This window comes from Malaclemys terrapin, chromosome 23 (genome assembly GCF_027887155.1).
Source record: "Malaclemys terrapin pileata isolate rMalTer1 chromosome 23, rMalTer1.hap1, whole genome shotgun sequence".
In the NCBI taxonomy this organism is placed as follows: Eukaryota; Metazoa; Chordata; order Testudines; family Emydidae; genus Malaclemys; species Malaclemys terrapin.
Genome location: NC_071527.1, coordinates 2221931 through 2244929, shown reverse-complemented (window position 1 = coordinate 2244929; position 22999 = coordinate 2221931). Strand labels below are relative to the sequence as shown.

General features: G+C 50.5%; 1 protein-coding gene across 4 annotated transcripts in view; it reads right to left on the bottom strand.

Annotated features, from left to right (window-relative positions):
- Positions 1-22999, bottom strand: part of IKZF4 (IKAROS family zinc finger 4) — a 50768-nt gene that overhangs the window by 15291 nt on the left and 12478 nt on the right. For 2 of the 4 annotated variants that reach the window (XM_054012291.1, XM_054012292.1), the window contains exons 2-5: positions 17688-17742; positions 9635-9739; positions 3868-4128; positions 3490-3657 (exon numbers count right to left, since the gene is read on the bottom strand). In XM_054012291.1, coding sequence (XP_053868266.1) covers positions 3490-3657; positions 3868-4128; positions 9635-9739; positions 17688-17727 — 574 coding nt within the window. In that variant the 5' untranslated portion in view covers positions 17728-17742. The other 2 variants (XM_054012290.1, XM_054012293.1) reach the window with 2 other exon arrangements.

The following is a 22999-nucleotide window of genomic DNA, read 5'->3' as shown; positions in this document are numbered from 1 at the left end:
GGGGGTTATTTTGACTGTCAAGTCTCTACAAATCCTGAGGAGGGGAAAAAGTTTCTTCAGAAAAGACTCTACAGTAACCTGGGGAAAGCTCTCGTGTGAACGCAGGCTGCCGTGAGGAGCAGCAAACGCTAAAACGGAAGGCGGTCTCCAGGGACAGGAGTCTCATCACAGCTGTCCCGTGTGGGGGATGCAGCTTCTGATCTATTTCAGAACGACGCGGCACGTTTGATCTGGATTTTAAAACTTCACTCTCTTCTGAGATTACAGCCTGGCCATGCCCATGGGGGACAGCATGAAACGCACATGCCTCTAGCTAAGGGGGTGGAGAGGAAAACCAGCCCCCAGTTCCCTTCCAGCAAGGCAGGGCAGCCCCCTTTCTGTGGCTGAAAAATCCACACACCGATGAGACTTTTTCTTAATAATTAGCTGTTCTAAAGATGAATGATGTTTGATATTCTAAACCAGACCAGGCCTGTCCTATTCCATGCCCGATACAAGAAGAACTAAGGCCCTAAGGTAACGAGGCGGAGGGACATTAGTGCAGCCCTGCGACTGCACCAACTGGCCTCTGAAGCACAGGAAGGTTGACGCATGGGATTCTCACCTCAGGAGACTGGGTTCGAATCCCGACTTCACTCCAAGAATGTCATGAGGGACTCTGCTATTGCCAATCTGATGTGGAAAGCGCACGGGTAGCAGGACAAAACCCTATAATCAATGGATAGCCTCAGGGGAGACGTGTAGCAGCCACCCTCCCTGGCTTGAATGGCTGATCTGTCCAGCATATACCTGGGAATGTTTGGCGGGTCTTTGCTTAGGAGGTGGCACGGCCTAGAACAGGGATGGACCCTTTGCCCTCCTTCTGCCAGCACGTTGGCAGGTCACAGCCAGGGCAAACGGCTCCTTTTCGCAAGCACCAGGTTCACCTTAAGGAGAAGGGACGAGAGCCTGGGTGCTCGCAGTGCAAAGCTCAGAGCCAACATGACCCACGCCAACTGCGGGATCCCTTGCCAAGGGCCTCATTCACAGCCACATGCTACCAAATGCAACTGATTAAGGCTGGTCATTTCACCTTTATGTACACCCAGCTCCCAAAATGGGGCTGAGTGACACAATGCACAAAGCAACCTACGGAACTCACTGCCCCAAGGTATCACTAAGGCCAGGAGCTTAGAGAACTAAAACAAAAACATTCATATAGATAATGAGACCTTCCAGGTACAACAGAGAATAAGACAAACAGGAACCCCCATGCTTCAGGGCATATATCAGCCACTAGCCATCAGGGGTCAGGCAGTAACTTCCCTCAAGGGCAAATTATTCTGTAATTGTCCACTAGGGGATTCCCTGAACCTTCCTCTGAAGCAAATGGCCTTGGTCACTGCTAGAGACAGGGTACTAGTTTAAACAAGGACCACAGGTCTGAACCTGTATAGCAAATTCCTGTGCTCCACTCTCCCCAAAGAACTGCACTTACTGACCCTTTCTAAAGCGGCTCGTTAGCAGCCACCCCTCTACAAATGCAGGGACAACCGAGATACCTGCTGGTGCTATGACACACGTACGGCGCAAGTGTCAAAGCACTTTGTTCTGCTATTTTTAAATCCCATTTTGTAACTCTTCCCCTGTTCGGAAACAAACAGATTCCTGCTGAGCTTGGCAGGTACCTTCCGCCCTGCTCCCGAACAGATCGAGCAGAGCCGTCGCCATGAACAACCAGGAGAAGCTGGGGGTGGAGGGGAAGGGAACAGCTGATGTTGATTGCTGTAGACTGAAGGCCTCAAGGCAAACAGGCCGCAGCTCAGCCACCCCTAGCAATGTACAGCGGTCTCGGTGCAGAGAAGAGAACGGTCTCTGTTACCTGGCTTTTCTCAACCTCCAAATAAGCCTGGATAAAACAGGCAGGCTCTTGGCTCCTTCTGGAGTCAGTCTCATTAAGGTTTCTGCTCCCAGCCATTGACTGCTTTTATTTATGTATTTTTTGACGGGGACGGTCTGGGGGAAAGGCTCTTCTTGTTACTGGCTCCCTGTTATCCCTGCAGCCCTAAGCCACTAATCTCACTTCGTCCCATTGGGGGAAACTGACCAGGAACAGCGTCAAGATGGTCAGAGAAGAATCGTTACAATAGAAACGCCTGCCACGTTCAGTCCAACGTTTCACCAGCAAGTCGACTTAGTTTTGCTAAGTTCCGGTTTACGCAGGGACACCAGAGTTTGTTCCCTGCCCTGCAGAAATATCCAGAGATGCAATGGGTCCAAACCCACTACCTGGCTGTACAACCCACCAAACAACAGAGCACTAAAATCTCGCCCGTCGCAGGTTAATCAGAGATCGATCCCTGGGCAGGGTTCTTGCTCTGGGGTTGCTGGTGGCCTCACGTTTTTCAGATGTCCCTTTGGCATCTTCAGGCAAGTCACCGATGGAAACAGACAGGTTCCCAAAAGATGGGAAGACAGAGCCGTCAGCCCCAGTGAAAGGAGAGCTTGGGGGCTGCAACATGAAGCCCCTTGCGTGGGGCTGTTAAGATAATCAGGGCTCTCCATCAAGGCCACGGACGGGGAAAGAGTCCTGTGGCAGCTAGTAAAGGACCCTGGGCAAGACCCTGATCAGAAAAGTTCCTGCAGAGGTTGGTTTTCTTTAAAAAGAAAAGAAAAGAAAGAGGAAGCCGGCACACGAGACGCCTGTTTCCCTTTGGCACTCGAAAGGTTAAATAGGAGAAAGTCACAGATGGCTTCAAACACCTGTGTGAACTTTAAAAGCCCAAGGGCGGAGCAGACACTCAGGCACACAAGTCAAGGGAAAACGAGCAGAGCTCAGAGGGAGCTGGTATCTTTCCCTCCCACCCCACGCCCTCAGCCAGCTGTTACATCACGGAACCCAAGGGAAAAGCCCCGTCTCAAATGCCACGTTGAAAAGGACACTGTCAAAACAACAACAGAAAACCCCTGCTGCTTGTTTCCATTGGACAGGGCCAGCCCAGCGGTGCACCTGAAGCTGATAGGACACCAGTGCGAACATGAGACAACCCCGGGCTCTCCTCTGCGATATGGAGGTGTGGCCCCAGAGAGCCAAGCACCATCCTGGGCCAGGGAGAAACCACTTTGTTTTCAGTCCATTTGGGGAAGTTCCCAGACTCTTGGCAAGACCCCAGTGGGGGTCCCACTGCACCAAACTCAGCGGACTGAGGTGGAGCCACAAAGTGACTCGCTCAAAGCCAGGGAGCCCGTTGGGAGGACAGGCCTACACGGGAAGAAGGCTGGGCCAGCGGTTAAGGTGCCGGCCTGGGATGCGGGTTCAAGTCCCTGTGTGACCTTGGGTGAGGTTTTTACTCTCTCTGGGTCTCAATTCCCCTCTGTGAACCGAGGACAACAGCACTTCCCTCCCTCGCAGCAGGGAGGTGGTGCGGAGAGAGAGACTGACCACCGGGGGGTGCTCAGATATGCTGGTGATAGATGGAACCCAGGAGTCCGGCCCCCCACGCTACCCACCTGAGTGCGTGCGGAGGTGGCCGGTGAGCGCGTCTCTCCGGCGGCAGGCGTAGTTGCAGAAGGGACATTTGAAGGGCTTCTCGCCAGAGTGCAGTTTGATGTGCCGCAGGAGGTTCCCCTTCTGGGTGAAGGAAGCTCCGCACTGGTTGCAGTGGAACGGCCTCTCTCCTGAAACGCAAGCAGTTCGTGAGACCCCCGCTCCCCGGGGCGGGTTACAAAAACCTTCTGAACGTTTGCCCTGAACTGTCCTGCTGGGTGAGGGGCGTCGGACTGACCGCCTGGCAGGGAAGACGTCCCCCCCCCAGCCCCTCTATGCGGGACCACTGTTAAGTGCCCACGGCCCATTCAGTCCTTAGCGTCTCTGCCCCGGCCGCTCACCCGTGTGGCTCCGTTTGTGCACCATCAGCACGTTGGGGCCGATACACACCATCCCGCAGATGTCACATTTCAGCTTGCCGTTGGGTAGCCGGATGCCGCCCGGAGAGTGAGGCTCCTGGCCCGTGCCGTCACAGTACCCCAGGGGCTCAGAGAGGGAGTCCTCCACAATCACGCTGTCCTCTTTCTCGAGGAGGCGGTCGTCCTGCGACAGCAGCCTGCTCGCTTCTTCATCACTGTACATTTCCACCTTGATAGAGTTTGCTGCAGGGGGATGGGAGGGACAATACATAAACACACAGGAAATGGAAAAACCTCCATAGGCAGTTTAAAACAACCAATATCACGGACATTGTGGGTGTCACGGCAAAGAAAACAGGGAAGGAAGTTAAATGATCTGCTTGTCAGTAACTCGACTGGCTAAGGGTGCCTAAGGACACCGCCCCTCGTGATACTTCCTGGATTGCTCCAATTTCCACTGGAAAACCGGGCAACCCCCCATCACAGGGCATTAAAGAAACTGACGGCTCGCAGGAGGCAAGAGTCACAAGACAACAATCGAGACACAACAGTAACGTGGCGAAATGGAACACGAAACTTTTCTGTTTTCGATCGTCAGGGTTGGCAAGTAGCGCCGAGAGACCACCACCAGGGTGAGAAGGGGCATCCGAGAGGAAGCTGAAGACGACGGGTTCCCGAAAGCAGTCACCGGGCAAGACACCACGTCTGAGCGCTGACAGAGGAACAGCTGCATGGCAGGGCCAGTAAATCACATCCCCCCCCCAGAAGATTTGCATGAGAACGAAGGGATGGCTTGTGTCCTTTAAACTCGCACAGCACGCAAGCCATCCCATCGGTAAAAGTAGGAAAAGCGAGCAAGGCAGCGCACCGAGCTCCTGAAGCCAACAGCTCCATTTTCCCACTAGTGACGGCCAAGCGGTCAGAGCAGGCCTTGAAACGCACGCGTCCAACACAGGACGTGCGTTCCTCATGGAGTGCTTTGCGCCGACGTCACACTCGCAAGGGAACTCAGCGACCCAAGTGGCAATTCCCTGAAAGTCGACAAGCGTGTGAGCAGCCGCATGACAGCAACGGGAGCACGGATGTAGGCATACCTGGTGGGGGTGCTAGGTAGCTACAATGGTAGATGCTATGCAACAGGGCCCTGGGTTACTAAGAAGGGCTCTGGAAAAAAGGGGGTGTGTGGTGAGCCGGGGAAAGACACGTGCATTACAGAGGAGAGCTGGCCAGACTGGCCGGGGGCTAGTGAAAACGAAGCGGGAGAAGGGCTGGGGCCATGGAAAGGGGTCCTGCTTCTGGAAGTGGGGCTACATACACCCCTGCCCCGCACCCTGGCGGAATGAGGAGGGGAGTACTGCCCACCGAGGTTTATGGGGACAGTTAGCCAGGCAGATCAGTGGGGCTCTTTGTTCCTGCCTAGGTGATCTGTACAGCACAGTTTGGGGGGTTTCTAACTGACACCGCACAGTATACCTGAGCTCCCGGCCCCCCGGTGGCAAGCCGCGTCCGTGCACGCGTCACACGGCCTCCTGGTTGCTACCTTCCTTCGCTTCTGCAGCATCGCAGGCTGAGACTGGAAAGCAGAACGGAGATGCCAGCCATGACCTACATTCCCAGCTATTCTAATGATCTGTGGAATGCCACTGATCAAACAGCCTTCGGAAGACAACTGGACAGCAATAGCTCCCTGCAAGGTAGAGCCTCGTGGGCAGAGGAAGGGCTGGGTCTCCCTGTCCCCACCCTGCTCCTTCCCCAACGTTTTCTGAGCAATCTCTCCCCAGATCTTTGGTGCTTTCAGGCCATCCTGGGCAGGGTAGTTTTCAGAGTGGCTGGGGAGACAGGAGAGAGCACCCCAGCCCACTAACGCTAGTCACCCCCTTAACAAGACACAGCAACTCCATCTGGGTGGCGTTAGCCTCACGTGAAGCATGTTTCACCTGGACAGCAAGGTCTGTGCACGACTCAGCTTAGAAGTTTCCTGCTGTTTTAAGCCGTCCCCGTCAGCCAAGAACTAGGGGGAATTTCCTCCGGGGATTCCTGATGCTGCTCTTTAGACAGCAAGACCTGCTTCTTTGTAATGGAGACCCCCCCCCCCAGCTGGTTTCCTAGTGCTCCGGCGAGGGCTGGGGTGGGCCAGTGAGAGACGGGGAACTGAACAGGTCACCCCACGGGAGGGCAGACCACCACTAAGCCACAGAGAATTTTAATTGCCTCCTTTCAAATATCAGAGTCCGATCTCTTCCATGTAGCGTAATAGATGTGGCTGTTCCTGACCTCTCAGCATGCCGGGAAATTGATGGGCCTGAATTTCGGATTACAAACAGAGGGGCTTTTCTCCCGCTTGGAGGGTAACGGATGTTTGGATTTCCTCACAGCGCCTGCGTTGCCTTCTGGAGACGGGTGTGAGGGCTGGACGTGGGACTAGTCACCCTGAACTCCAGAGGACTAATCCCAGGTTTGATGCGGACCCCACCCCCCGGAGCAATGCAAGCAACGTCCTTGTGCCACAGGGACAATTCTTACCTCTGGCCTGGGGGGGTTCAGTGAACGGATGGACCATACTATGGAGAACTCGGCATGGATTTAGCGCGGTGAGTCAACAAAAGAAGAGGACAGTGATTTGAATATCAATGGCATTAGAGCCTTAATCACGAGCCAATTTGGGGCAGGGCAGGCACGTTCCTGCAGGGTGCGTTGGCCGGGATGCTGCAGGTTCTCACTGCCCTTCGGTGGCATCTTCCACTCAGGTGACCTCCTGAGACCACAGGCTCAGCATTGACACTCTTCAGCCCCCTGGCTCTCCACAAGTGAATCCCAACCACAGTCTGAAAGTGACCGGTCCCTACTGCCTTCCCAGTGAGCGGGTGGCCCCAGTGCAAGCGAGGCAGCCGCTTGGACTGTCCGGAGAAGGATGGTGAATGCTACATTCCCTTTGCACGTCTCTGGTGCCTTTCACCCAAGGATCTCCAAGCGCTCTAGGAGGCCCCGATGACAGATGGGGGAAATGGAGGAATGAAGAGTGGAAGGGACTCGTTTGAGGTTGCTTTAGGTCAGTGGCTGAGCTGGGTTCTGGCTTTCCAGTCCCCGCTGTAGCTAATGGACAATGCCGCCTCCCAAAAATCTCTTGGAGAGAGGAACAAAGCTTCTCCTCGGACTTGGGCAATAACAGATTGCCTGGCACACCACCGGTCAAGCCTGCTGCTGGACATTGGCTGGGATTGACTCTGAGGCTGAAACGCTTTCTTGGGGGAAAGCACAAAGTTCAAAACACACCACATTCCACTGGATGCATCCTGGAGACACAGCACGAACGGATGCCTCTGTGCACAAACACGAAGTGAAAAGCTCCTCTCCCTTGGCAGGAGCTGCCCGGATACGCGGATGTTTGCTGCACTTTGATTTTTTCCATCCCCCGGGGACTGTAATTTTCTTTCTGGGCAGAGGGAGGCCAACTATTGTTCTGCCAGTCTCCTTTCAGAACCAATGTGGAGTCCAGTCTCGCTGGAGCGCGATTCTCCGCTGGCAGAGCAGGTTATATAATATTCCCGCTCCTCTGGGGCACAATGCTTGCTGGATGAACCAGCTGTGAAGTCAAGTCAGATCAGGAGCAATACCATCACCAGCTTCCCTCTGTTAAAGGGGAAGAGAGCTCTCTTTTTCTTTAGGTAGGTCCATGGGGTGGATTCCCTCTGCTTATGACCAAGTTGCGTGTGTCTTTGGGTTTTCCTGCATGAGACCTACAATTGGATTCTTTGGGGGAGGCCTTCTAACCCTTTTTATAGGACAAGAACCACATGCCAAATAATAGAGGAGAAAGGGGACCAGACCAGGGCTAATTCACCCTGCTTTGGGTCTAACTTGTCCTAGCACCCTTAGGGCAACCTCCAGATCCAAGCATCTGGGAGCTGCTGGAAGCACATGGTGAAAGTGGATGATCTATACGGCAATTTCTCTTTTATGGAAAGGAAATTCCGTGCTTATGGAAGAGAGGAGAGATCACAGTGAACGATGGTCAGTTTCAATTTGGGGGAGAACTGAACTCAGGGCTTGCAAGCGGAACAGGAATCAATTCTCGGTTCTCTTGCTTTAATGCTATTTTTATTAAAGGGACAACGGTGCTCAGAGCTGTAGGGAGACTCGGCCACTGCCCAGGAAGCTTGTGATGTAAATAGCATGTTTACAATTGAAGCCTACATCAGCCTTGCTCAGCTCCACTTGTCCTAGGGTCATGCCATTTTTGACATGCAAGTGACACATGAAATTTCTCAGCAATTGCTGCAGTGAAGGGTGGGCGAGCAGACTCAGGATTTTGGGGGCAATTTTGAAATCAGACCTGCCTATTTTACCGACGTGGGCTCTGAAATGTATTTTAAAAAGAAGCTTAATTCACCTTTGGACCGTGGAGCAAGATTTCAGTCACAACGCAGAGACTTACCAACTTTCAACTGGAAGTGCGTCCAAACCCCATTGCTACTCCCCCCCCCAGCCTGGCTCATCACTCAACCTAGCCACGCCCACGTCTCGGAAAGTCCAAGCAGCAGCAGCTTGTCACAGACAAGCCTTTAATGGGCCACGCCAGGGTGACGCCATGCTGTGACGTTAAAGTTCCGCAGAGGAGGGAGACGACGTTTCCCGAGAGCGCTGAAGATAGATCTTGAGCAGGAGAAAAAAAACCCAACAGGAACTGGATGGACTTGACGACATCTGCAATCTCAGATGATCAGAGGTTGCAAGTCATCGGTCACAGCTGGCGTTAAGACAGCATACGCCTTCGATTTTCAGTGGAACGCAGCAGGCTCCTTTCATCTCCTAGGCCCGAGGTTAAGAGTTAATGTTCGCCAACCTACCAACATGTGCTTAAGAGCGGCTGCTCCTAGCCCTCTCCTTTGCCCATCCCTTCACCAACCCGGCACTGCATACCCCAGGACTTCCAGCTACCGGACGCTTGCTTAGCAAGCCGGGCTAGGCAAAGCTCCGGACGCACACGAGGGCAGAGCTGCTGATGTCCAGAGTCATGTTCTCGCGCCAAGATCTTGTTTCAGACATTGCTAGCTCTTTTAACCGATTGTCTGGAGCGGGGAGCATACGTTGGTCTCGTGCTGAAGAGGTTTGTTTCAACATGCCCAGCAGCTTTCAGAAACCTACCATAGCTACAGAAACAATCCCTCTCCTGCTAAAACACACTCCCAGCTGCTACACTTCTCTAGACACACGTTATCCACTCTCCACTGGCTCTGAGTGCAGAGAGCCCGGTCACAGGAATAACTACACCTCCAACTCCCATTGAGAGGGGTAATGGGGAGGTGGCCCTGGTCCATTTCCAATACATCAGACCTGGTGGTTGCAATGAGACTTCGTTCCTATGTAGCCCCTGGGGTTCAGCCCCCCCGAGTGAACTCCTCTCCTGTTAACAGAGGCAGGAGCACGCAGCTGTTTTGGTTCTGTGCCAAACGAACAAATGAAGCTTATTTGGGGAGTATGGAATTTAGCACGGCAGGGTTACACACAGGTGACTTTAAATCTCAAGGCAGAGAGGCTGGTAGCTCAGGTAAGTAACCCCATTGCAGCTCTGAACACAAGAACTGAAATCAGAATTTATCCTCTTCAGTTTGAAAAGTCAAATTCTAAAGGAAATTCAGGGCACCAAGCTCCCTGGTCGGCCTAACAGAGAGCCCAGCCTGCATGTGGTGAGGAGGACGGTGTACTCACCACTCAGGGAGCGGCTCGGGGAGGAGGACGGTGTACTCACCACTCAGGGAGCGGCTCGGGGAGGAGTGCTGGCTGTTTGGGGTGCTCACCGTGGGTCCCACGAGCGCCGAGCTGAACTCTTTCTCCAGAGAGGTATCCCCACTACCTTCGGGAAGAAGAAGCAGGGAACACGGATGAGATGTGGGTGCTCCTGCCAGCTTTAAGATCGGTTTCAGTCAGTGAAATCCTCTCCCTCCTTACCAAAGCAGCGGAGCCCTGGAAAGAGGCTCCGGCTGGACCTCAGACACCTCTAGATTGGGTGTCAGAAGACAAACACTACAGCGTGCTGCTCACAGCAAGACAAACCCTTCCTTACCGGGGGGCAATATGGTGGCCATGGACCTAGGGACATTCCAGGTGCCATGCAAACTGGGGGCTACTTTGCAGTGAAGTGGTTAGTGGACACTTGGAAGGATCCACATAGCTAGGTGCCAGGACGACCACCGGGCCGCAGGGGAAAGGTGGAGCCCAGGTGTATTGGGCCCCTGGCTACGCAAGCATTTGGGACGGCTCCCAAGGGAGCCCCTTTGCCAGAACAACATGGCAGCAGTTGGATGGGCTGAAGCTCTCCCCAGACGCAGGTCTGTTTTCTGTAGCCGGCGGGGACCGTGAGCCAGCACATGACGCACACTAGTTTGCAATCACCAACTGGGGGTGGACATTTCCCACAACAATGTGGCTGTCAAAAAAATCAGCTCTGGGAGGCCGGGGGTTAATTCAGTCCAGCAGGGCTGATTCAGCTCTTCACCCTCCTGTGATTAGTGATGCACTGCACAGTTTCTTGCTTGGATCAAGAGCCCCCCTGCTGCAAACAGACACGCAAGAACCTTTGGGGCAGCACGCATGTGCGGGCGCATGAGTGAATGTCCCCTCCCCACCGCTGTTGCGTGCTGGCTGCTGCCCTGTTCCCCAGAAGTGGCTGCATCTCAGTGATGCGGCATGAACAGAGTTGGCGAGGAGCTTTGGGATGAAGAAGGCTGTAGCAGTGTGCACTTTTACTGCAGATGGGCAAACTGTTTCCAATAGCTGCATCTGGGTAAACCCGAGTCCCGACTCACACCGTGTCGAGCTCGCCCTGGTGTTTGACGGGCCAGGGGGAATGCTGCATCAGGAGGCCAAGCCGGCAATGGGAGTCATTTACCATAAACGCCCTGAAGCGATGTGGTGGGCTGCAAATCACCACGCGGCACGGAGCCACCACGCTGAGCTGGGACTCCTCAGGCAGCGTTCTGCCCCCTCCAGCCCACCCTGGAACAATATTTGAAGAGAGAGTTTCTGTTTCCCTGGGCTGGGGTGGTTGAGATCCCCCATGCTTTGACTGGCTCAATAAGATGTTGCCAGCAAGTTTGAGTCATGCTAAGCCACCATGCATCGCCAGCAGAAGCCACCCACCCCGGCTAACGGGTATTAGCTCTGAATTAGGGGAGGTTAACGATTTCAGACAATTTCAGACAACCAAACCCAACACTAAGAAACCCAGTGATGCTGCAGGCGTCAGTCAGGGTGATTTAACATCCCCCAAGAGCGGGTTCCAGCTCTGTCTCAGTCCCTGCCGGCAGGAGCTGGGCGTTGCGGTTGGACTTTGCATGGAGTGTACATTTGACAGCTGGAAAGCCTCTCCAAAAAGGCACTTCGGGGGGGAACAGGGGCACCCTGATCTCTGTTAAAGGCACTTAGCACCTCTGATTATAAACCATGCTCTGTTCCCACATCCCTGCCAGCGTTTGCCTTTTTGTCATTTTTCCATGGTCAGAAGCCTGCGGTAGCATTTCAAATGGTCAAGTGTTTCCTTATCTCCCCCGCCCCCCGCAATCGCTTAATCTCCATCTAAAGATATTTCTTCTGCACAGCATGTTAAAGAACCCGCACCCCCTTTCTCCTCCCCACCGCCGATGACACCAAATGGAAAGGGACATAGAAAAGGCACGGAGTTCTTCCCCCCAGCCCTCTGGTTTCACTTACATTATTCTACCTTGCCGAAGATACCCTGGAGTGTTCTCACAGCCAACTCCTTGGAAACAGCACTGAAATACAGGCTGTGTGTGCATGTCTGCATGGCAGTGGTAGGGTGAACTCAGCCACTCACCTTCCAGGAAGAACAGATTCCTGGAAGTGAGAGAAAGGGCCGTCATTTTACAGGCAAGCGGCACAGTTAGCAGGAATTCAGGGCTGCAGCATCCCCTTTTGCAGAGACGCACGCTCGCTCGCTCCCCTGGCTGCTCGGCGGGTGTGCGCACGTGTCCGAAAATAGCACACCCAGCAAGAGGGCAAGGCTGGGCCATCCCTTTAACAAGCCAGCTAGGGCAAAAAGGTGCTAACCCTAGAGCCCTGTCTGCACGGGGAATGGCTGCAGGGCACCCAGCGCACACACAGCACTGTCCAAACCCAGACAAGAGGGACTGAATGCTGCAGAGGGGGGATACCCCTCAGATCTGCCATCACGGACCTTGCAATGCATGGACACGAGACGCAACTGAGCAAAGTACCATGAAATACAACCGTGAGGGGTGGGGGGAGTGTTTTCCTACCTACGCTTACACCAAACCCATGTCTTGGCCTCTAACAAGCAGCAGCCCCCCTCCAAGCATTCAGTTAATGACAGAACATTGGGGCAGCCCCTCCACTTGTAGTAATGGGCTGGGGGAGGAGGGTGTCTTTAAATCTTAGTCATGGATTGAAATGGGTGGGGAAATATTTAACGCAATCCAGACCCTGGCAAGCGACCTGTGTCCTGGGGAGCTCTGAGCCAGCCAAGTGCCCTATCTTCCAAGAGGACTTTAACCCTTTCCTTCCACCCAGACGGGGGGGTTTGTGCAAACTGCTCTGGAAAAGTCCCCTGCACCTGGCAGACAGGCCCAGGAACTCACAATGGAACTAGCAGGTTTCCTTTCAATACACACAAAGAGAAGATCTGCAGCTTTATATTTTACTCCTTTGACCTGCTTCTTGGAGGGGCTAGTATATGGCTTCCGATCGTCTCTTCAGAGTTTTCGACTCGAATAACTCTTCCAGCTTTAAGACTTCAGGCAGCCTAAGGTAACACACTTCACTAACTACATGTGTGCATAAGTCTTGCACACAACATAAAACAACAATTTGTTCGTCTATAGCACCTGTCGTCCGAAGTAATTAAACCTCACTAGGCCTCTGTATGCTATTATCCCCATTTCATAGATGGGGAAACTGAGGCAAAGAGAGACCAAAAGCAACTAGCTTCACCAAGACGAGTGATTTGACATACAAGTAAGTGGCAAAGTTGGGAACAGAACCCAGGAGTCCTTGCTCCCATGGCCCCAGCCTCTCACACACGCTTCTCTGCTTCCAACAATCACCTCAGGCAAAAGGCGAGGCAAACGGAAGATGTCAGTAGGTAGCAAGGATCCCAGTCTCATCACATGTGTTTGACGGTAACAGAACAGCAAAGTTCTAATCACACAGAATGGCTCTTACTTTCTTTTTAAAACCCATGGAGAGAGTGTTCTCTCTCTACAACCCGAGGACTTGCTGCCTCAGGGAATTGATATGCCATACGTGTTGCTTACTGCCCCCGTGACTGGTAGTAACTGAGTCATTACCAGAGCTGATCAAAAACTGTCCTTTATTTTCCCAGAAAAAGTTCCCATTTTCTTAAAAACATTTTCAGGTTTTCAGTTTTCCAAGGAAAGCCTGAAAATCTGACAAAACTGGAAATTCCCTTTAATTACAGAGCCCGTTTTTGGGGAAGAGAGTTTTGACGCAAGTTTTGGTTCTGCTTTTTTCTTTTTGAACCGACTCTAGTCATGCCTGACCCTCGGCTATTCAAGACCCGAATCAAATGATTGGGTGGCTCTTGGTCTGGTTCCTCGCAGAGAGGTCACCGCTGAGAACATCACCTGGACCCCCCTTGCAGACTGTCTAAACTGTGAGGTCAAGGATCGAATGGGCCCTGGCGAGTGAATTCCCCCACCCCCCAAAGGGGGGCCTTCAGGGCAGGGCTTGGTCTATGCTGTAGCTGAACATGATATACTCGTCACTTTAAAAGACAGACTGAATACAAGGTTTGGGGTCCGACTTTGATCAAGAGAAGCCAAGACACTTCCTGATGAAGCCACCGCTCCATGCTCCACTCACCACGTTGTGGGCTTGCACTCTGGGCCAAATTTAGATGTGGGGTAAGCAGGTGCAACTCCACTGGCTTCCACTGGGCCTGACTTTGCCCCCTAACAATGTGGTACCAAAGCATCAGTAAGAATGGAAGGTGGAGCCTGATCCCCTGGCTGTAGTTCACGTTTTCCCAGAGAAAGGTTTCCTGCTAGATAGGCCGGTGTGTTTAGTGTCAGATCATCCTTGATCACATCCCTTTGCAGCCTGGGACGACAGGCCAGGATAAAGCAGTTTCTGAATTCCTTCTGGTCACATTTCCCTCTTGCATGAGGTGGCTACAGGGCGAGTGTGCGGACAGCATCCTTGACCAAAAGCGAACACCGGCCTGGCCAGCTTTGCCACCCCACAGGGAAGAGGAAAATTTGATGGTGTGACTCCAATTCTTCTTCCCTTCTTGATCAGTCCCTTTGCTACTTTATCCTTGACAAGCGGCCAACAGCTGCTTGCAATTCGGAGTTCCCGCACCCTAAGCTCAAGCAGGATTCAAATTACATCAGCGGAGCTGCTCTCTGTTCGTTTCAAGCATTCTTAGGGAACTCCAGCATCTCCATGGAGTTCAGGGGCAAACAGCAACCTGCTGCAAAGGCGGCGGGGCGGGGCGAGGCTCACCGGAAAATTCCCAAAGAAAAGGGAAGCAACAGCTTGCAAGACAATGCAAACCTCTGAGCAGAGTGCACCCAGGCATGGGCAAAGCAGGGAGACGCAGCTCTGCCGAGGGGGAAAATGAACTAACTGAGCAAAGCAGCCACTTCCAGCGAGCGCCCACCCTCGCGCCATACGAGCCACCAGCCCCTGCTCACGGAAGCGTTTCATGACTTAGCAAGGGGGCATCCTGCCGGCCAGATCCCAGGACCGTACGGTGTTCCAGACCCCAAGCAGCAAAGCCCTGAGAGAAACCAACAATCCAGCCACCAGCACGCGGCCTCCAGGGAGCAGAGAAAGCTTCTTTTCTTAAAAACGAAACAAAAAACCGACGAACACTCGTTGGATTCGGTCACTCAGAGTCTGCTGCAAACAGACACTGTTCACGTTTCCTTGCCCAGCTCCATCAGTGCACCCCAATCCTGGCCGGCGGCAGTACCCCGTTTAACAGCCCTGGCTCTGCCGCAACGCTCTATTAATGCACTTCACGTCTCACCTTCACCCCTGGGAGTCCCGGTCTTTTGGTCACTGCCCATGGAGCTCCATCCGCCTATCACCTTAGTCTACAATCGGAATTCAGGGAAGCCCCATGGCCTCTGTTGTGCAAGAGGTCAGACAGCCGACCTCCGTGCTCCACTCTGGCTTTGTAATTGATCAATCTACCCCAAACCTTATCCTAGTCCAAGGCTTTCCTTGAGCAGAGACTGAATTTCAAACTGAAAGAAGAGGATATGGACGCATCCACTAGAGAACTGCAGGGCCCCACCAAGCTAGCATTCACTTCTCACCTACGAAGACTAGGCACCAGGTTTCCAGTGGCAACCCTCTAGCGTCTGAAACCCACTGGCACGTCTGGAGATCTTCACAAGTCACCATCATTCTGACCCGCTCTCTCCACCCACACCCGAAAGCGTAAGGTGACCAGATGTCCCGATTTCATAGGGACGGTCCCGATTTTGGGGTCTTTTTCTTATATAGGCTCCTATTACTCCCCACCCTCTGTCCCGATTTTTCACACTTGCTGACTGGTCACCCTACGAAAGGGCCTTCACGTTACCAACAGATCGTAACAATCAAACAACACCAAAGAGGTGAACTCACCCCACGCAAACACCTCACCCTCTCCCCGCGCAACATTTCATGGCTCCAAACCCAGCCTGAGCTCCAGATTTAATCTTAACACTCTCTAATGAACAATAGTGCAGTGTTTGGCAGGGCAGATATTTCAGAGCCACCATGGGGGTCTTAAATATCACCTGTGTTTAGCATTGTGTATTCACGTGCGGAAGAATGAATAAAATATCCATCCTATAAACATAAGCAAACTCCTTCGACTAGCTAGCATTGCAGATCAAGCCAGATGTCACTGGAAAGATACTTTTCCTTCCGTTTGCAGCGAGGGCTAAGATCTGACCTGTGGTCTGGAGGACCCGAGGTACTAATGATCACCAAACCAACGAGCACATGATGACATTCAGAACTGCCCAAGGGGATTCCTGATATCTAGCAGCGAGTGGCAGCTGGTCTGACCAGCCCAGCATCCCCCAACTCACTATTGTTATAATCTGTATCTGAGGGGCCATGTAACGTCATTGGAAAGCTCGTAACTTGCTGGTTATGAATATCAATGTGTCATGTAGGTGCAAGAAACTGGTGCAAAGTTATGGACAGAAACAAAGTATAATTCTTAAAATATGTTTGCCAGTCAAACAGGAGTTATCCCACCCCACACAAAGGAATATGGTTTCTCTACTGGGCAGTTACTTCCAGAGTACTTGGAAAGACAATGAGAATGCATTTACAGACAAATAAAGCTATCAAGCTAACACATGGGGGAGGGGGGGCAGGAGAGACAGCATGGTTACACCCCAGCAGGGAAGAGAAATTTTATCTGAACTATAGAGATGGGGAATCTAAACATCAAATCATATGCAACTGAATCAACTGACTGAATACAATATCAGGTCCTTTATGAATTCCTGGAACATGCTGGAGATTAACATCCTTGGGAAATGGCTGTATTAACGCTCTAGGAGGAATTATGAAGACTCACTAATAGTATGTTTTAAAACATGTGGCTGAAGAAGAGAAGGAACAGCTCCCTCCCAGACAGGGAGGCAGCTGTGTACCAGTCTCTAGGATCCTTCAACCCAAGGGGGCAGGGGTTGCAGTCTGTGGGAACTGGACTAGAGAGAAGGGGAAAAGAGCCCCTAAGATCTCTTTCACTTGGGGAGACGAGGGAAGCTTGCCTGTTGCTCTTCTGTGACCAGGTCCTGGCCTTGGTATGATCAGCCATTTTGAGTTATCTTGCTGGGAGCACGTGGTAAGATTTTACCTTGATCCCAGACAGTGGCTTGGTAAGTGAAGTCTTAGCCATTGGAAGCATGTTTTGTTGTGTGTTACTTGGAATCCTTTCTACCTTTATTCCCTTGAACTCACTTCATTCATGCTCTTCTGTTACTAAAATGGTTTATTTTTACTACAGAGCTTTACCAAGCCAGTGCTGTGTTGAACTGGCAGTGAGTATTAACTCCAGTTAAAGTGATGAGCTGGTAGGATGGGACTCTTCACAGGAGCAAATCAACCTTATTACTTCCCTGAGCTGGCTGGGAGAGGGCTGGACACGTCAAGGCATACGGCTTTGGGGAAACTCAGGACTGGGGGTGCGTTGGGGTCATCTCACTGGTTGTAACCCAGGCTGGTGGAAGCCAGAGTGGGGCTATATTCAGGCTGTTGAACCATGGCTGTCTAAGCAGAGACCCTCAGGATGTGATCTGCACACTTCTTGCTGACTGTGAAGTCCCAGGCTGAGAACTACAGTATCAAGGCCTTGTAAGGTACCCAGGGTTGCATAGCAAGTGGTGACACAACCCCTCACTGGCCTGGGTTTGCACCCTGAACAGACTGGACCATCACACACGACTAACCCAGTGTATAAAATCTGGTATCATTAGGTTGATCTTGGCAAACTAAATTCTAACTCAGTTTCTAAAACTATCCTTATTGACAGTGGATGTATCTGTTGCTGAGAAGGGGAATGCCAACAACATGTGTCAATACTTTTCAGATCTTAGTATTAACAAACTATGCTAGATAATCTGAAAACAATCCATATCACCACCATAAATTATGTGCCTTACGGTAGAGCTGTGGAGCAAAGCAACACACCCGCATTAGACTCCCAGACAGGTAACTTCTGAGTATCAGAAAACGGCCTTTTGAAATATAGATATCCAAAATATCGGACAACAGCAAAATAAGTGACATACCAGATATGTAGGAGCGTCCATTGCAGTCTTCTATATCCATCTTTAAGGTACTTTGCTGAAAGAGAAAGCAGAGCTCTGTCAGCAAGTGTCTGGAAATGCAGGGCTGGAATCTCTTTCCAGACACAACCTCTTTAGTAAAAGGGCCCATCAACCTCTGAGAGTGGATGAATTACCCAGCCCTGATTTATAAATGCCAGCTTCCAGCACTGACTTTTGACACAGTGGAACAAGCTACAACTTGGATTTGATCCCCGCTTTGGAACTAACTGTAGATTGCCCACTAAAGAACTACTTTCCAGGCACCGAGAAACAACCTTCTATGGAAAGCAAAACCTGGTTTTAAGCTGTCGCTATTATACAGCGGTCAATGCGAGGCAGGTTTGGCAGTTTGCAGTACATAGCATCCAACTAACCAGCAATGATTCCCAAGAAACAAAATGAATCCAGCGCGTTTTCATGCAAGCCCCTGCCTTCAGCTCTCCACCATCCCAGGTCTGCAGCAGTTACACGGGAGTCTGTTTGTCAAATGACATTAGTTCTTAAAAGTCAGACTTGTAACACTGGAAGTGCTGTAAGACGGGGGGAAAGCAGCTGTCAATTCTCCTGGAGCATCTGACAAGGCAGGACCTGATTCAAACTTCACTGGTCCAGAAGGACAAGCGCCCACAGGCCGTTGCTAATTAATCTGAAACCTCGGGTGGCGAGGTATGATAGCCATTGTACATACAATCAACGCCACTCTTTGCTGCAATGCCCCATTTCAACAGGGGACTTCTCTACTGAAAACTGATGCTGGTCTATATGGGGTGGCAGCAGGTACCTGAAGTCTGGAGTGGGAGAAGTGTTTAACTGAAGCATTCAGCTTCATTTTATCAATGAAAAAGGATGCTTCTTTGGGCAATGAGATTGAAAACTAGCACCCAATGTGCCGCTGAGCAGTCTGGCATCAGCCATTCCAAAGATCACGCTAGAATAAAAGCAAAATCTGCCTTCTATGTTGCTACTTGGTGCCCTGCAGAGATAATGAACATTGTATCCATCCAAATGGCTTTTTGTCAATTACATTTGTTGTTTAAAAAACAAAATGAGGACAGCCTCAAAAAAACACAAGTTTGGCTGTTTAGAATTCACGCTGTAATTGGCAATTGGTACGTTCGGAAACGAGGAGAATTTGCTGCCGAGAACAATTAAAAGTGATCGTTTGCTGCGATGAATTATCTCCTTGAGAAGGAAAATAAATGCCATTTGCAAAATGTGAACACAAAGGCCAAAAAAACAATAGAATTAACTTTTTTCCTCCCTTTTTTCATGATCAAATGTTACTTAAAGCCAGTGCAAACGGCTTTTTTTTTTTTATAAAGGTCAGAGAAATAATCTGAGTTACCCCCTTCTGTTAATTCCCATTTTAGAGAGATTTTTTTTTAAGCCAAAGGAACTCAAATAAATGGTGTTAATGTTACAATTTTATAAGCGAACTGGGGGCAGCGTAGAGGAGATCAGTACCGAAATGGACAGGGCAGCCAGGGAGACAGGATGGCTTAGTGGCTTGAGCAATTGACTGGGACTCATGAAAGCTGGGGTCTAGTCCCAGCTTTGCCCCTGGCATCCTGGGTGACCTTAGCCAGGTCACTCTGTGTCTCATCTGCAAAGCAGGGACAAGGTTACTGACCTCCTTTGTAAAGCATGTTCAGATCCCTGGATGAAAAGCAGGACATACTGGAATTCTTTCTTTGGTTGATTTACTAATCACTTTCTATTAACCCACCAGATCTAATTACTCATTTTTAAATAAACTTTAGGTCTTGCCAACCCCCCCGAGTTGAAAAGCATCCATGAAAACAAGCTGGCTTTGACGACACGGAGCCTTTCACTCCTGGGTCACCAGTTTGAAGCCAGGCTAGGTCAGCAGTGATGGTTTCCGGCAGATCGCTATTGGTCAGCCTGTGTCCTGTGAGTTGGTGGGTCTCCGCTCAGTCTCCAGTATCCCCGTTACAAATACTCAAATGGGCTCTGCTGCCGGTAATCGCAGCAGAAACTGCCCTCTCAGCCCTAAAGGTGGTATGGAGCCTCCAGAACGAAGACAAACCTTGCGGGTGGGGGAGTTTGCGTGGCTGTTTGCTCCTATTTCGTAGATAAACGAGAGGACTCGGTCCCCAATGCGTCACTCTCACATGTTCACAGTTAATCACGCTAAATAAACCAAGCAGAGAGGCTCTTTTTATTGTCCTCCCAGTTTTAAAACAACTATAGACAACGGGTCCTTGCTCCACCTGCTACTCAAAACGCTGGGTTTGCTGGTTTTCCAGCTCCAGTTCCGAGGGCTGAATTACACCGGAAAAGCGTCCGACCCACAGTGGCGATTCACTTTACGAGATGAAAATAATTTAGGTTGAAATACAGATTTCAGCGCCAGGTTATACGGTAACTGTGCCTCCTGCCGTTTTATTTTTGTTGACTCCATAATTTTGCTGTTTAATGTTACGCACACACACTTGGGGATCCACAGGACATGCTAATACAAGTCAGTTTTAGTTCGTTCACTCTCCCGCCCCTTGCCCTGCACTCAGCATTGAAAACACTCAATTAAAAAAAAACCCACAACAAAATGCAAAGGGATTATCCTAAAATCTTTCGAAAGCCGAGTGTTTATGGATGTTTAAAAGTGGATTCTTTGGTATGAAGTGGGTCCACTTCTCAGGTTTGCCCAATTTATTTTATTGTTTAATAAAGCAGGTGCCCCTTTCAAAACACGTTCTCTCAACGCCAACTTGAACTAACCCTGCCCCATCCATCGCCATAAGACCCTTGTTAATTACAAAGCCGAGTTTGCTTTGGCTCTGTAACACCACACTCAGGACAAGCCGAACCAGACTTACTCTTGCAGCCAGCATGTTCGTTGCTTTTCCACCGACTTGGTGCTCACCAAAGCATCATCAGCTAACACACAAGCAGTGCAGGCTTCCCTGCATGCCCCGTCCTAGAGGGGGCTCTGGGCCCCATTCAATCCTTGGCCTCTTGGCCGAGGCGAAGAACAATTTCAATTTTTGTTTTCAACTGTGTGCAGGGCCTGGCAAGGAACAGGACCGAGATCGACGAATTTCACACAAGCTAAGTAATCGGCTAGTAATGCCAAGAGCGCTGCCAAGCCGGAGGCCCAGTTCCACAGCCATTACTCCTTATTCACACCAGCAGCCCCGTTCGAGTCAAGGAGTCTGTGCCCAACATCAAGGAAGTGAGGTTCAAGACGCCATCTCTGTATTTTAAAAGGGGAGAAGAGAACTGGGAACTCCTTACAGCAGTTGGCCAAGCCAGGTGCCGACCAACAGGAATTTTTACTTTGGAAGACTGGCTACCATCTGGTGAATAAGGCACTACTCATCTAAACCCACTAGCAATGACTTGCCTTAAGGACCCTCAGCTGAATAAACAGTTTTGTTGGTAGTTTTTTCTGAGACATTTTTACAAACATAAACACTCAACATCTGCACTGATCAGACCCTAGATCTCAAAGTCAGCAGTGCCAGGTGACTGAAAACAATCCCTGGTTTAAAGAAACCGATCGTTTCAAAGGATGAATTTTACATTTTGGTAACATGCGCTGGATCTGGAAGGAATTTGATTATAAAGGAAGATCAAACGGTTACGTTCCAGGTTTGCTCTCAATTGCCAGTTAGCAACTGCTTAATGGGAGTGTGCTTGTATTTACACACTACCTCTGTCTCAAAGCCTTTTACTAATGCTGAATGATCAACCCCTATGAAATACAGCTGCCTTCAGAATGGCCTGCACAATTGAAAGGGAAGGGGATATTTAGATCACTGGAGGATCCCCTATTCTTAAGAAAAGTGTCCCAGGGGATCTTTGGTGCCCACACAGAAGAGACGTGACCCTCCTTGGTTTATAAGGTCTTGTGTGAAAGTTCCAGAGCAAAATGCACACAACAGTTTATCTCCTTGGAGAGGGTAGAGTCCGTGCTCCTGGAGATTTGACCCTGCAGCTACAGGGACATGACACATGTCAAACGTCACACTTTTCCCATTGAGCCGTCCCATCTCACACTGCTACTGTGGCAGAGAGCAGGCCAATACCTACCCTGTCCTCCTAGCTTTCAGACATGATCGTGTTAGAGCATTAGGAACTTAAATGCACTAAAATTAGAGCAGAGTGGCTTTAGAACTGCTTGAAGTTCTCATCTTCTCTGAAATAAGGACTTTTCCTCTAGTGACAAGACTCAGGGGAGGGAAAAACCTCAGAAATAGCCCAATTAAAAGCAAAAATCTCCAATCTCACTGTGATGCCGTTTGTAAACGTCCTTTGCACTGAGAGGGGCTTTTGAGAAAACCTAGGACTGGACTGCCTTATGGAGGGGGAAAGGGCTGCATCCTTGGGTGTTTAGTAGATATTTGGATTATGAAAGAATTCTAGAGATAGAAAAGTCTGGTTAGGTCACACCTAGTCCATCTAATTCCAAGCGTCTCAAACCATGAAGATTCCATCAGTCCCTTGGGACGCAATTCTGCAGTCCTATTGTTCTCACTGGAAGACAGCCTAAATTTTTCTTCTCTTAATTTCATCCCATTACTCTGTTGATACCCTAAGTACTGTGAAATAGTGCTCTGCATGTTAAATATCCCAACGTCAGCTGTGGAACACTTTTCAGATTCCTGATGCCATAATTGCAACACTAAACTCCAACCAAATTATACTGAGGCATCTGCATTATTACAAGTAGGATCACAATGAACATTAACCCCTAATGAGAAGAAGCCTGCCTTCTGCAGAAAGCCCCAGATCCTACAACAGCTTTTGGAAAGCCTGGCCACAACGATTAACATTCTTCAGGTCCTCACGAGAGCCCAACACTCCAAGTTGATCTGCATGTGTGTCGTCTCCCTGGAGAGAACGCACGTTTATTTTTGTGCTCGCCATGATTCACTGTTTAAGATGCACAAATTGGACTCTTCGTGCCGTTCAAGCTGTGAGCTGGGATAAACAGGAGCCTCCCTAGGGAACGGTTCAAATGAACACCCTCACATTTTAATGGCATGAAAACAATTAACCGACAAAAGCAACACAACAGATCGCGATGAAAACTTCCAGCTTCAGTGAATCCACTAATCAAGGCAAAAGCAACAGCTTGTGCTTTTCAACTCAGAAGCAAACTTGCCACAGCCGGCTTCAGAGTGCTGTACATTTATTTCTCCCTCCACTCGGGGTGCAAAGAAAACAAGATACTCACAGGGTCGATGGTGCTAAAACGTACTCGCTTCATCCTCTCCTTCAAGGAGACAGACCTTGTCTAGATTGAGACT